At 36.2% G+C, this 15,557-nt stretch overlaps 1 protein-coding gene across 1 annotated transcript; it reads left to right on the top strand.

The window, feature by feature from the left end:
• Nucleotides 1–9,349: 9,349 nt before the first annotated feature.
• Nucleotides 9,350–15,406, top strand: LOC121989598 (7-methylguanosine phosphate-specific 5'-nucleotidase A-like). The gene is made up of 9 exons (XM_042543734.1): nt 9,350–9,706; nt 9,802–9,862; nt 9,963–10,095; nt 11,215–11,338; nt 12,858–12,914; nt 13,024–13,120; nt 13,788–13,995; nt 14,896–14,956; nt 15,066–15,406. Exons 1-9 carry the CDS (start codon nt 9,380–9,382, stop codon nt 15,126–15,128), a joined length of 1,131 nt encoding a protein of 376 aa, XP_042399668.1. The 5' UTR covers nt 9,350–9,379; the 3' UTR covers nt 15,129–15,406.
• The last annotated feature ends 151 nt before the right edge of the window (nt 15,407–15,557 follow it).

Here is a 15,557-nt window from a genome sequence, read left to right as displayed (position 1 = left end):
AGGAAATTAATTTGGGTAAAAATTAATTATTCGGTATTCTTCTCTTATATCCATATTAAATTCTGAAATGATGGATTAGTTATAGGAACAAAATAAATTCACATTATAATAACTATAATTTTATAATTAGTATCATAATTATTACGATTATAGCTATAACGTAAATATTATTGAATTAGATAAGTTTATATTTATAGTAGCTAGGGTTGTAAATAAGATAAGTCAAGCTAAATTAAGTTTTAGGATATAATTTGTTTGATAAAGTAATCGAATCAAATCTTTGAAATGATTATTTAAATTTGATTTGGTTTATTTTTGTTGAGCTTAATCATAGCTTGAATTTAATTCATTTAGATATTATCAAACTCTCAATTCAAACCTATTTAATTATTTAAAATATTTACTTATTTGATTGAAGATTGATTTTGATAATTTAAACTTGTTTATTTATTTTAAAAGTTTTTTTTATTTAACATAGTGATAAAAGTTTTATTAATGATGATGATTCACGAATATTATTTATGAATATCGTTCATGAATTTTAATGGGCTGAATATATACATGTGTGTTCAAACTTATTTATTTAGATTAATAAATTGTTCAAACTTGTTCATTTAATCGATCTTATGTATATTAAACAAATATTAACAGACTTGGTAATACTAAGTTTATTCATAAACGTACGATTGATTATCAATCTTACTAGTAGCTATAAAATTATAGACATTATTATTACAATAATATCTATAAAAAATTATCATAGTTATTGAAATTATAGTTATTATAATATTATAATAGTTATGATTTGTAGCTGCAATGTCGACCTATTATTGGATTATTTTAAGATTTAAAACCTAAGTTCAGAGATAAATAATGTCACTATACTTATTGACAACTATGCCATTTTTATAGGAAGATTTGTAAGGTGAAATATCTTTTGCAATAAAAAAATGAAAAGACAAACACTACCTTCATGATTAAAAATAGAAGAAGTTCTTTTTATCCAATTAATTTTATCATTGATGTGGTGGTAAAAGGTATGGGTGGAATCGGGTAGGGACTCATTCTGTAATCATCATCTTATCCAATCCCCGTCTCGATAAAAATTAGAAAAAAATTTTTCTCCCGATCCTGTACCCGACATGTGTCGGGACCTGAATGTTCATGATCCCGAATGTTCTGGATCCCGTCGGGTAGGGAGATGATATCCCGAATATTCAAATATTTTTAAAAATAACCAATGAAAACATGACGCTGGTCTTAAATTTAATCAAATAAAATCAGTTGGCCATTGACTAAATTATGAGTTGCAATTCATTATGCAGTAGCATTTTGCCTCCTACTAGATTCACATTGCTTAATGAGTCCGTGACCAATTTGCATGCAAGAAAAATAATAGAGATACATATCAATAGCTCGCTCACAACATAAAATGGCTCAAACTATCTAATAACAGACTAACAGTGCATAAGCAGTGAAACACAATGATATCCGCATATGACTTTGAGTTCAAGATAACAAGTATTATATATTGTCAAACTCCATTGTCAAGGAAGGTAGCTCAATCAAACTAATCGAGTCTAGTGTTACATTTTGATGTAGTTTGTATGCCAATGATGTAGTTTGAAACATGAACTAGACCACTAGTTTTATGGCATGGAGCTGGTATGAAAATCAATCTGCTTCACCTTAAACACAAATCGAAACCTGCAACCAAAATAGAGGACATTGATCACTGAGCTTGTAGAGATTGAAGAATACTTCTGGACAAATTGAAGTCTAAAATGTTACATTTGATTACATCCAAGACAACGACCTTAAAGAAGGCTATGAGCAGCAGGACAAAAATGCACAATTCATATTTGAAGTTCGTTCAGAGAAATTTCTTAAGCTGACATGAGCTTCAGTTTCTACAATCACAATTTACATGGTACAATAAATCTGAATACAGTCAATGCATAAGTATCCAATAGATGGCCCATAACTTCTATGATACCATATCATTTTGCATACGTTTAATGAACCACAAACTGCAAAATGTTTAACATGCAAAACTTGAATGCGTAATACTAAGGAAAGCACCTGATATGGGAAATAGGTAACAAAACATCCTTATGCATTGGACTACCAAGGAAATTGCACTGGTGTCTCTTCATATTCACAAAAAAAATGAGCACCAACCTAGAATGATTCACAATGAAAATCATTGCAATAATAAATTCAAGCAATAATGAGTAAATATGTAAAAAAATTACTGATCTTCAGCTGATGATGATAGCACTCAGATGAAATAATTTTTTAGTTAATCACTTAATCCAAGCAAATCCAAAATAAAATTTAACATATCAAGTCATTGTCTCGTTAAACAACTATATAAATTAGTTATTCTTTTAATGAGACCTTTGGACTTTGGAGTTTACACTTGAGGAGGATGCATTACTTTGTCATGTCAATGAGGGTACCTACAAACAATAACTATTATATAAGCACAATCTATAGTCTATACCAAGATTAAAAATTACAAATGAAAAACTAAAGCAATTATCTGATCAAACAATAAATCCAAATGAACATGCCATCTTTTATAGTTACTGATTACTAGATTTACCCAACTAAAGAGTAGCTAGAAATACAACAATTACATAAAACCATAAATATATATTATATACCAAGCACCAACAATAAATCAAAGTACTCATAAAAATTAATAAACAAGTTAAATATTTACTTACTTGTGACCACTTCTTTACAATCCTTATAAAAGTTGAATTCATCTTCCGTCGGTTCCTTGTATAAGTTAATTTCTTCACCACTAAGCCAGTCACTAGTATACACTAGTGCCTCCACCATTTTAGGATGCAATGATGCCCTAAATGGATCTACAACCCTCCTCCCAAGGCTAAAAGCATTCTCACTAGCAACAGTAGATGAAGGGATTGAAAAAATATCCTTGACAATCTTAGAAATGACTGGAAATGAAGTTGTATTCCCTTTCCACCATTCCAAACTATCAAAACTTGAACTCCATTTCACAAAAGGATCTGAGAAGTACTTGTCCACCTCATTGGTTATTTCTGCTTGCTTTTGAGTTTTTCTTACTTGAGTCATTTTCAAATGGTAGTTTAGTTTAATGTGATCATTCTTATACATTTCCATCAAATCTTTGTCTATATCACCATCATCCATCCCATTAATATCATTCAAAGGTGAATTCCCTTTATATGCATGATATAACTCCATTAGACAATTCTTTAAACTGTCAACAAAGGATTGTATTTTACTAGCATCCAATTTCATATCTCCCAAATGGATTCCAATCATTTGAAGTTTATAACGAGGATCTAGAATGTGACCTAGGAAAACAAGCTTGTTCACCTTCTCAAGATTACCCCAATACTTCTTGAACTTACTCTCCATTCTCTTAGCAACTTCTTGCAATGAAGGATCAGTAGTGTCAAGTATTGTCTCATCAATAATTGTCCTCATTGCAACTCTTTCCTCCCAAATCAAGGGTGATGTAGTTTTCTTGGTAGCACTAAGTTGCAATATAGTATCATGAAACCTCTTAAGAAAATTCACAAAGAATTATGCTTTCTCCCAATCTTTTTCCATAGGAGGCCCCACTCTCTTTTTCTTCTCCAAACCATCTATCTCTTCAAAGTATTCAATAAATTAAACATTCTCTGTCATCCTACCAAACACTTTCTTAAACTTGTATGCAACAAAAAGCATTGTATAAGTGGAATTTCATCTCGTAGGCACATCCATTGGAACGGTTGACATTTTATCCATCTTTAATAGGATAGCACACTCTCTAAATTGGTCCAACCGTGCCCCAGAAGAGTGAATATACTTCACACAATTTCTAATGGACTAAACTGACTCATTAAGAAACTTCAACCCACTCTTGACAATTAAATTTATAATATGACAACAACATCTAAAATGCAAGTACTTACCATCAAATAATAGAGTACCCATTTCCTTTAGCCTCTTTCTCATGTACTCCATTGCTTTATCATTCGTGCTAGCATTATCAACTGTGATAGTGAAAACTTTATCTATCCCCCAATTGCTCAAGCATGTTTCTAAAACTTTACCAATGTCATCTCCTTTGTGAGAGGTAATCTTGGTGAAATTTATTATTCGCTTATGCAACTTCCAATCATTGTCTAAGAAATGAGCTGTAATTACCATGTAATTGATATTCTGAATTGAGGTCCAAGTATCAGTCGTGATACTTACCCTTTGATCACCAATGATACTCTTTATCTTAGCCGCTTCTACTGCATATAATTCCCATACAAGAGATGCAATTTTCTTTTTGTTGGGAATCTTGAATCGAGGTTGAGCTTCCTTCATCATCTCTACAAACCCTGCCCCTTCCACTTGAAGGGTTTAAGTTAGGACTTCATTACCTAGAGGGAGTTTGCCCTCTTAGGAGGAGAATGAAGGACTTCATTACCTAGAGGGAGTTTGCCCTCTTAGGAGGAGAATGAAGGGTTTAACTTATGCCTTCATTACCTAGTGGCATGAAAGAGGTTTAGGCTATGGGATTAGTCTAACTTACATGTGGTATTGTCAAACATCAAAAAGGGGGAGATTGTTAGTGCAATATCCCTCAGGTCAAGGTTGACCTAGTTGACCAAGCTTGAGTCTTGGTTTGGGTTTCAATGTTTGACAATACAAGACTTCGATGATAGGGACGAGTGCAGGTGCAGTTGCTCATTTGGGGAGATTGTTTAGAGCAATTCCCCTCTGATCAGGTTGTGTGAAGGAGAGTCAAGTAGGTCAAGGTTGACTGGATACTTGATTGAAAATTCTAGTGAGTGAAGCTAGGTGAAAGTCCTGGTGAGTGAAGCCAGGCAGAAGGAAACCCTAGTGAGTGAAGCTAGGTGAAAGTCCTGGTGAGTGAAGTCAGGCAGATGAGAAGACCTAGTGAGTGAAGCTAGGCAGAAGGGAAATCCTGGTGAGTGAAGTCAGGTGAAAGTCCTAGTGAGTGAAGCTAGGCAGAAGGGAAGTCCTGGTGAGTGAAGCCAGGCACAGGGAAATCTAGATGGGTCAAGGTTGACCAGACATCTGGTGAAAGTCTAAGTATGTCAAAGGGATTGACCGGATACTTGGCAAGAGGAGAAAAGTCCAAGTGGGTCAAAGGGATTGACCAAACACTTGATGAGAGAGTCCTAGCTGGTCAAGGGTGACCGGATGCTAGGTTTTATGTACCAACAAGTCATGGTTGACTGGATGTTGGTTTAGGGGGCTTTGGACTTGCTTTTGGGCAAAAACCAAGATCTGGATTGATCAGCTGATCGATTGAATCATACCCAATCGATCAGTTGATCGATCGGGTGAGTCCCCACGGACAGAACACCTTTGGATCGATCCGTGGATCGATCCAGAGGTCCCAATCGATCAGTGGATCGATTGGGAGCTGCTGTTTGTGCGCGATAAGCCCTGGATCGATCAGCCGATCGATCCAGGCTATTTCAGAGAGCACAGAGGCGCTCTGGATCGATCGGTTGATCGATCCAAAGCCTCCCCGATCGATTGGGAGCAGTCCAATCGATCGAGATCCGACCGTTGGCGTCGTATTTAGCTACAGGCAAGCATTTCCTTCAGCAGTACTTATATGATTCATCTCAGATCTTCACAGGAACTCCAGAGTTTCTCCACAAAGTTCAGATCGTCAGTTCTTGAGGGTTCTTGGAGGTCTTCCAAGTCAAGAGGCGGCTCTACAGCTGAGGAAGAAAGCTAGGGTTAGGGTTTTCTATACTCATTGTAAGCTTTTGCTTGTATTTGTGTATCCTTTCCCTTTCTTCTTGTAGTGTGAACTTGTAGGGCTTCTCCGTCTTTGGTAGTTACCATAAATGAGTGTTATTCATAGTGGAGGGTGCGTGAGTAGGTGTGGATCCTTGGACTAGTCATCTCTTGTGAGGTGGATACCAAGTAAACCATCCTTGTTAGCGTTGTGTGTTTGTGTTTCTTGTATTTCCGCTGCATACCTCTGAAGAAACAAGCAACGACGAGCACCTAGTACGCGAAGAGTTATTCACCCCCCCTCTAGCTACTTTTCGGTCCCAACACCACTACCCTAAATGACATCTCATCTTTAACAACAAATGCGACAACCTTTTCTTCAAGCTTTTTTTGGTTAAAGATGTGGGGTGTCAAAGCATTATTCATGGATGACTGTGTTAAGATTGGTTGAGAAGAGCCTGACTTCACCGCATTATGAGGATTCTTTTTGTATTTCTTCACATGCCCATCAATGCCATTATTCCTATGTGTTCTGCTATGGGTAGGAACTTCAGTTTTGCAATAATTGCAAACAGCAACAACAGCAATTACCTCATTTTTGTCATTTCTCTTTATAATTTTCTTGGCATGTGACCATACATCTGCTACTTTTTTCCTTTTGCATCCAATATCTACTACTTCCTCATGAATGATTGGTGTTTTGGATGGAGATGATGTGTGAGGTTGAGTGGTGGAAGGAGAGCTACCACTTCTGCTAGATGCATCCATGAATGAACGATTTTTGAACGTAGTTGAATGTGATGTTGAATGATGTTGAACTAGAGGGGATGTTGTACATAGGGTTGTAAATGAACCAAGCGTTTGTGAACAAGCTTGGTGTTCGACTTGGTAAGAGCTTGTTTATGTTCATTCAATATACATTATATTAATTAAACAAACAAGCTTGAACAGCTCGTTAAGCTAAACAAACAAACTTGAACACATATGTGTTCAGCTCGTTAACGTTCATGAACAATGTTCGTGAACAATGTTCATGAAGAACATTCGTGAACAATGTTCACGAACAATATTTATTAATAAATTTTTTTTCAATATGCTAAATAAACAATAAAATAAATAAATAAATTTAAATTATCAATCTTAATAACTAATCAAACAATTAAAAGTTTCAAACAATCAAACAAGCTTGAATTGAGAGTTTGATAACATCTAAACGAACCAAGCTCAAACCAAACTCAAGCCAAGCTCGAACCAAGCTCAAGCCAAGCTCAACCCAAACTTGAATTGAGAGCTTAATAACATCTAAACGAACCAAACTCAAACCAAGCTCAAGCCAAGCTTGAATTGAGAGCTTGATAACATCTAAATGAACCAAGCTCAAGCCAAGCTCAAGCCAAGCTTGAACTCATAAAAAATAAACCAAGCCAAGCTTGAACACTCATTTCAAAATCCTGATTCATTTTAAGCTCGGCTCGGTTATCTTATCAAACAAGCTTGAACACCCCAAAATTCGGCTCGCCTCGGCTTGTTTACAGCCCTAGTTGTACAGTTGTTGAATGGCAGTTGAATGCGGCTGTTAAGTAACAAGGTCTGTAGTTAGACAAAAATAAAACCAAGATCTTATCTTCTATAAGTTCATATTTTTTATTTAGCAAAAAAATTATCAATTACTAGAGTGCAGATTCACAATGGTGAGATGGGGATCGAGATAATGATGCACGAAGAATGGTAGGGAGCTTTACCTCAATTTTCAACAGATCTGTATTTTGTGGCTTAATCCACGATGAGGAGGCAGTGAAAAGCAACCTGTCGCAGTCAATCCAGTGGGAAAACAAAGAGATCGTAGGTCCGAACTCTCTATTTCTCTTACCCTTCGTCTTCCGTGGGAGATCTGGTCATTGTCAAAGGAAGCGATCCCGAGTGAGACCCCTTCGGTAGTTGGAAACGAGTGCCACCATCACAATATGGATGCACAGCTTAAAGCCTTAAATAGTTGAACGGCGAAGGCGTGAACGGCAAAGGCGTGCGATTGTTGAATACTTGAACGAGAATATGAGATTGAGAATCGAGATGTGTTACACGTCTTTACCCCTAAGCATTTTTTTAAAAGTCAAATTAAAAAATATTAGTAATACTAATATTTTTTAATTATATTTAGGCCGGGTCAGGTCGGGTCGAGAATCCCGCCGGGTAGAGCTTGGGGTCCCGATCCTTTTCCCGATTTTGATCGGGTCAGGAACAGGTTGGGATTCGGTAAGAGTCGGGAATTTTGTCTCAAATGCCAGCCCTAGTAAAAGGTATCAATCAAGTATAAATAGGTGGGACCAACAGTCGATGTGGAGGTTAACATTAAAAAAGTCAACCCTAGAGAATCAATAGGTCCACTAAAGTTGGCCGAGCGAAAGTCAAAATCAATTGTCAATCGGACCTGAAGGGTCTGATTGGTCAAGTGGCTTATATATTAGTGGATCGCTTGTCCGGCTAAGGTCACTACGGAAAGAACATCAAATGTTCATAACTGACTAAATGAATGCTATGCTGACTAGAGCGCAGGTCTGGTCGGGCAAGAAATAATCTACAGAACCGAGGTCCTACGAAGAAGAGTAACTGAGATCGACCGGGCAGAGAATCTCGGACGAGCGGCTCCCTCGCTCGGGCAAGCAGTGAGACTCCTTCCATATCTAGTAATATCCCTCTGGGAGATAATGCCGCTGACAATAGAGCAACACGGTCAACAGGTAAATCGTACGACGGAAGCTTCTGCTGTCATATCCTGCATTTGCATGTCCTGTTAAGGTATGGTGTCAAAGACACTTTCCTAACAAGTTTTTTCATAGGACAGTTAAGAAAATATGCCTGTATCTTGAGAAGTGTGCACGTCGCCTATTGTAACACTATATAAAGGGGATCCATGCATCGTCGGAGGTATGTGATATACGTTATTTAATTTGTGCTCTTGCTCTCACTGTTACTACATTACTCCACCATATTTATACTATTCTAGTGACTGACTTGAGCGTTGAAAGGTCAACATCGAGGACCCCTTCCCTTGACCCGGTACTGACGTTTCTTGTGTTGTAGATCGAAGCGGAGTCTTTGTGTGATCAACCGATGAATCACATCCCTAACTAGTCTTTTTCACCGTTTTCAGATATGATTAACTATCAAAACTAAACCTAAAACATCTATAATATTTTTTTTGTAGAAAGTTTGATTGCATTATTTTTTTAAACCAAGTATCCCGATTTTATAGTTGGGATACACGGCTCAACGCTATATTTTCTCCAATAAATAAATTTAAAAATTAGGCGCTATATTAATATTATCAATCTAGATGCTATAAATATCTGGATAATAACTTGAATATTTTATCGCGACACTATATCCTAAGGACTTGATTACATTATTAGTGGCAAAAGGCGAATACGTAAAAGACTTGATTACATTATTAATCAATAGGTTTATAATTTATTAAGCATTATTAGTTGTTTTCATATTAATTTATTTAATTTTTAATTAATCTATTTTTTATTTTCTTTAAGTGGAATATTATGATTAATAAATACCATTTTTTTAGGGTAAAAAAGGAAGAAAAAAAAGGGGGCGAGCACAGAGAAATAAAATGTTCGAACACACTCGCGTCGCCCAGCTCATCTTGATGAGGCCCGGAGGGCATCGCCGCCTCCACCGCACCACCATTCCGCCGGGCGCCGCTTCCACCGCTCTCACTCCGATCCACAGCCTCCGTCATCGACGGCGAAACCTCCTCCATTTCCCATTCGCTAGCCTCTTCCCTCCCTCCGCATTCCTCCTTTCCTCTCTCGCCCCGTGTCTCCGAGGCTCGATGAACCCCAAGACCATGATGGCTCCCGGCGTCGCTGTCCGAGACCCTGAGTTGTTGGAAAAGAAGAAGGCCGCGATCCGGAGCGCTGGCCCGGTTAATGTTCAGGTGCGGCTCTTTCGCTTTCTGCTTAACCCTTCAGCCCTTGAACCTTTTGCTGGGTCGGAAATGTTCAATCTTTTGGATGTATGTGAAACACTCAGGTGATTGCGGATTTTGACGGCACGCTGACGAAGTATTGGATAAATGGTATCCGTGGTCAAAGTAGGCTTCCTTAGACCACTTTGTCCCGTTTATTTCGGTCGATAAGTTTAAAGCTTGTTTCAGCTGTGTCTTAGTCTATCGTTTTCTTTGCTGTCATTAGCTAGCCATGGATTGTTACAGCAGGGGAATCAGGTTTATGATGCCAAGAGGCAGGCTTTGTATGAGTACTATCATCCGTTGGAGATCTCTCCAGATATTCCTATCGAAGAGAAGACGAAATTAATGGAAGAATGGTATACTAATGTTCTTCCTTCTGTACAGTCCTGCATTTTTTTTTTTGTTTTTTTTATTACATTGATCCATCATGAATTTCCTACAAAAACTTAAATTATACCTCAGCTATGTCAATGGTTCTATTTCCTGTTAAAATGGATATGATCTCTACTTCCCTTTGAACCTTACATAACCAACTTTTAGAGGAATTTGCTACTATATCAAATTTATGTTCATATGATGATGCACATGCAGAAATTTGGTTGTTTTAAGTGTCTGAAAATTTGGGTAATTCGACACGTCTATTTATTTTCTTATTAATTATCTTAATATTTAGATAGCTTTTTTGATTAATTACTACTCAATAACTGTAGCCAGTTGTTGTGCAATGCTTTGTTTGGTGTGCATAGTTTGGTCCTGCAACTCGCCACTCTGGCATTAGTGTTTCCTTGGCTTTTCAGTTCTCACACATTGTTAATATTGTTCTTTATTTAAATTGTTGCTTAATTTTCCAGTCAGATTATTCTCCTTCACACTGGAATTCCACAGGAATAGTCTGTGTCGTATGTTTTTGTTGGATATTCCTTTAGAGTAAGATTCTATCTGATGGTAGTGTCTTCTGTGTTTGTAATTCATCAAAGTAAAGTATAAACCTTACAATTAGGTTTCTTGTATATTGAATTTCATCAAGAACATATTGTGGGAAAGGGCGAATTAGTATTGTTTTAATAAGATCTTTATTGTCAAGAATGTTAAACAATAATAGGCATTACAGATGGACTAGGAAGGGTAATGGTATAGCAGAAAAGCCAGGTCTTGCATGGTAGCAAATCGTCCAACTATTAGGCATGTAATACTTCATCCTATCTCGCCATTGTTTTCATGTCTAACTATGAAATGCCCAAGTAGTTTTTAAATATGTCAGTATGACCTTAGTTATACTCTTAATTGTATCATCTATTGATGTTGCACCTAACTACTCATGCATAATAGCATTTTCATTTGAATTCTCCCAATAACCTTGTGATCCAGCTCGATATTCTCATCTTGGCTATAGTTTCTATGCGGTATGTTTAAGAAACCCTCAAAGGCCATTTTCTAATACTTTATAATTTTACATCATAATCGTTATCCTACAGGTGGGAGAAGACGCATGGCCTTCTTATTGAGGGAGGCCTTACCTATGATGCAATTAAGAGATCTGTTTCTGAGTCTACAATTGCTTTTAGGGATGGAGTTGTCGAGTTGTTTGAATTCTTAGAGGTACGTACCTAATGCATTTTTTATATGCATATGGTTGTAGCGGACAGTTTAGATTCACTTTCCTATTCTAGGATTGGAATATGATTTACAAATTCTAGTCTATGGAATATTCCAAACCTAAAAGGGCAATCCGGTGCAAGAAACTCTTGGCAATGCAGGGTCTCGCGCAAGGGTTGAACCACATTGAGTCTATACAATTCAAAACCTACAACATTAAAAAATATATTACATTTTATATAAACTATACAGTTCATTTTTCTGTTATTATGACATTCATGATTCATCATCTTTTTTAGCTGTGCTAGTCCCAAATATTTGGTTCAGCTACATAACTACTACTTTTCTATTGACCTCTATGTGAGGGTATATCACTAGTAACTATCAAAATAAATTATTATTATTTTTACTATATGAAGTAGATCATGTTGCTTTTTGTATTGTATAATAACTATGACAAAGAGTTGCATTATTATTTGTCAATTTGTGCAAAATCTCTTATACACATAGGCTAAATTAGATAATAATATATAAGCTTCTTGGAAATGATTGGAAGTTAAGCAACATTTTAACATTGTGACACTTTATTCTGTAAATTCTATATTTAGATATGAATAGTCCATATGTTTGTAGAATTGAAAAGCAATCTAGCTACAATTAATTCTTTTGAAGTTTGCGAGGGCTTTGAAGAATATTATGACTGAACTTAATAAAGACATCAAAATGAATGATTAATTATGACTTGAAAACGTGAAAATTTTATGGATCTCAGGAGAAAGATGCTTTAGAAACACATGATCACTAAGCTGGAAGAGTCTAAAAGTAATGCAACCGAAGTAGATGCATGAAAAATGGAAGCTATCACATTTGGTAAAGCAAGACTTCTATTGTCATTAAGAAACACCACAAGGCTCGATTTGTTACATAAGATCTGAGACAGTCTCACTAGTCCTTTGGAATTACTTTGTATTGTTAAATAAGAGCTTCACTGATTTGTTACATAAGATCTGAGACAATATCACGACGCTCGATTTGTGTTAAATAAACTCATTCCTTTCACCAACTCTGAGATGTATTAATTCCTTTACTGAATCACTTTGTATTGTTTGTTTTTCTATTTTGAACTGAGAAAAGTGTTAGGATAATAGTCGTTCTACACGGGTTATGTATTTTTAATCATGCATCACTAGATTTTATAAGATGCACCCGATTGAAGTCTATAGTTTCTCCTTTCTTCTAACTAACAAAAGGGGATAACTGATTTTAATATGAATATGATTGTTCTCGAGATGATTTGTGTGGACCAGCCATGTCAATATTTGCTTCCAATTACTTATTTGTAATTCACAGTTGAAGCTAATTGTAGTCTAGTTCTAAAAACTTTGTAAAGTTTATCTGTCATTATTTTTTGAGGATTGATGCTTAAAATCTCATACTGAAATTTTATTTTTCAGTAAATAAAAATTGATTATGGCTGGCTGTAGATGAGAAAACTAACAGACCTTTTTCCTCTGCAATGCAGAAAAGAGGTGTGCCTGTTCTTGTGTTCTCTGCAGGTCTTGCAGACATCATAGAAGAAGTTGGTTTGATGAATACTTTGCAAATATTAGTTTATGAAATAAAATTAAAAATTAGAAAAAATATTACTTCTTGATACTATTCTTAACACAACTGTTTTCTTTTGTCAGGTTTTCAGGCAGAAACTACATAGATCTTTTGAGAATATTAAAGTTGTTTCTAACAGAATGGTGTTCGATGAAACTGGCCGTCTTATTGCCTTTAAAGGTGTTTCTTTGTTTTCTTAAAAAAATATTTCCTTGAAATCTCAGAAATCCATAGCTTCAAAAATTTGAATATGTTATGATTTTGCTCTTTTAATATTCAAGTCATATTGCAAAAATTTTAGGCATGAACTTCTTTGCATCTTTCATTGTTAAAATTGCTATGAGTATAGGAAAATAGGTGATAAGTAACCGGCAAATTAACCCATGAATGATATAACTGGAAGCATGTAATAAATCAGACAAAGATAATGATGGTCTTTTGGTGGTTGCCGTGCTTGACCTCGATGCTATATTTTTACTGCTTTGGCACAAATTTAATCCATTTGATGCTAATAGGAAATCTTTGTTAGCAAGTTCAATTAGCCTATTCATATGTTGGCACTTTGGGCATGGCCCTTCTGGTCTATGTTCATATTCATCCAAATTTGGATGTGTTTTTCTTCTCTTTGGTCTTGACCATGCCGTGTTGGGTGTGAGATTATTCCCTATTCATGGTGGGAGCAACATGTTCCTAATGAGCCCACCAAATCTTGGTTTTTCTAACCTCAAACCACTAAAAGTGGGACTGCTGAAATGGTTAATAGCTGGCTGTCACCCTTCATGATGTTTTTGCTGATAAATTTTGTTCTTCATATCCAAATGTTCATGATGCATTCTTTTTCTTCCAGGGAAGACAATTCATGTTCTCAACAAGAATGAGCATGCACTGGATATGGCTGCACCTGTTCACGATAATTTTGGAGATCCCAATGAATCCGATCCTGATAATTCCTTGGTTAAGAAACGAACTAATGTGCTGCTTCTTGGAGATCATATTGGTGACTTGGGCATGTCTGATGGTCTGAACTATGAAAACCGTGTAGCTATTGGATTCCTGTGAGTCTTCCTGTTGTCAATATTGAGTTTTAAATTCATGCATGTTTATGCCTGCAAATAAGGCATTCCAGGTAGATTAAACTGTTCTATAATTCGGAGGAATTTTCAAAGATTAGAAACTTCTTACAACCTTGACAGCATGATTTTCAATTGGCATAGGACATATATGCATTAGTAAACATATCCATACAAAAAGATTATGACGTCTTGGTTTCTACTAACACGAACTACCCTTAAGTTGTTAGTGGAAAGCCATACAAGTCCAACTTTATGGTGACACATGGATTCCTAGCTAGTGCTGCCTACTTTAAGGTCCATGGATATTGAGAACTGTATCAATGGAAATTTGGATAATCTCGAATTTAGTGTCCTAGACTTCCACAACCAAAAGTCCCTAGTGCCCTATAATATTTCAGCATCATGCCCAATTCCACACTGGCCACATCTAGGTTTCCTTTGATTGCTTTTTCTTGATCAGAATAGAGAAATTTCTAGAGTTCATAGAAAACAGTAAGACTAATGGCTTAGATTGATGTAATAGGAGAGAGGATGAAAATGGTAAGAATACTATTGCTCATTTTGTGTTTAAATGTCAAGCATTGTGCATAAACTCAATATTTCGTATGCGCATACCTAGAACGTACATATATGAACCTCACGAAAGAGAGGAAACGTTTACATAAACAAGAAAAATGCTCATGTAGTTTACTAGTGTTCAAAGGGGGCTTCAACTAAAGGGCAAAGCTCCAAATTCTGCAAGTTTTATCCGTGAAACAAATTTCCACAAGAAATAAAGTTGGAAAAAATTGAGAATTTTTTATGTTTATGATGCCAGAAGGCATACTTTTGTAGATTATTGTCTCTAGCTTATACTCTCAAAACGTCTATTTTCCTTGTCAGGAATACTAACACAGAGACGTCCCTCCAGAATTATGTCGATGCATTTGATATCGTATACCTGGTATGCCATCATGTCAACTGTCATTGTGACTTTTCATATTACACATACAACCATGATGCTTTTTTGCCACTGGAATGTCCTTGCACCTGACAAATTAATATTTTTGCAGAATGATGGATCGATGGGAGGAGTTCTTGAGCTTGTAACTCAACTGTGTCCTCAGGATCCCTGATTTAGAGCATGCTAAGCTGTATGCATGCTCTCTTGTAGTTTCTAAACTAGATATATTGTGTTAGTTTCTTTCTATTCATTGATTAGAAAAGCAACTAATCTTAGGATATAGAGATGCCTGACAAAGGTATCCTTGATATTGTTAACACAGATAATCTAATGTCCCCAGAATTTCACTTCAAAATTCGCATGTCTCTGTCATGTAGTGGAGCATCAGCTCGCTTGTATGCAAGCATAACTAATTCACTTTTGGAGTTGAATCTGGCTCGATTTATTGAACTTGAACTGAGGCAAGTTTTGCATTAGTTCAAGATATTGTCACCCAGTCAAAGCTTTTAGGTGTTGGATCAGTTGAATTATAATTATGGTCAAGAGCCAGTTCATGAAACCAAAAGCAATATTTTGGCACAAGTAGATCTTCTTGTCGAGG

Source organism: Zingiber officinale, chromosome 6B (genome assembly GCF_018446385.1).
Source record: "Zingiber officinale cultivar Zhangliang chromosome 6B, Zo_v1.1, whole genome shotgun sequence".
Taxonomy (NCBI): domain Eukaryota; kingdom Viridiplantae; phylum Streptophyta; class Magnoliopsida; order Zingiberales; family Zingiberaceae; genus Zingiber; species Zingiber officinale.
This window is presented reverse-complemented; position numbering and strand designations above follow the sequence as displayed.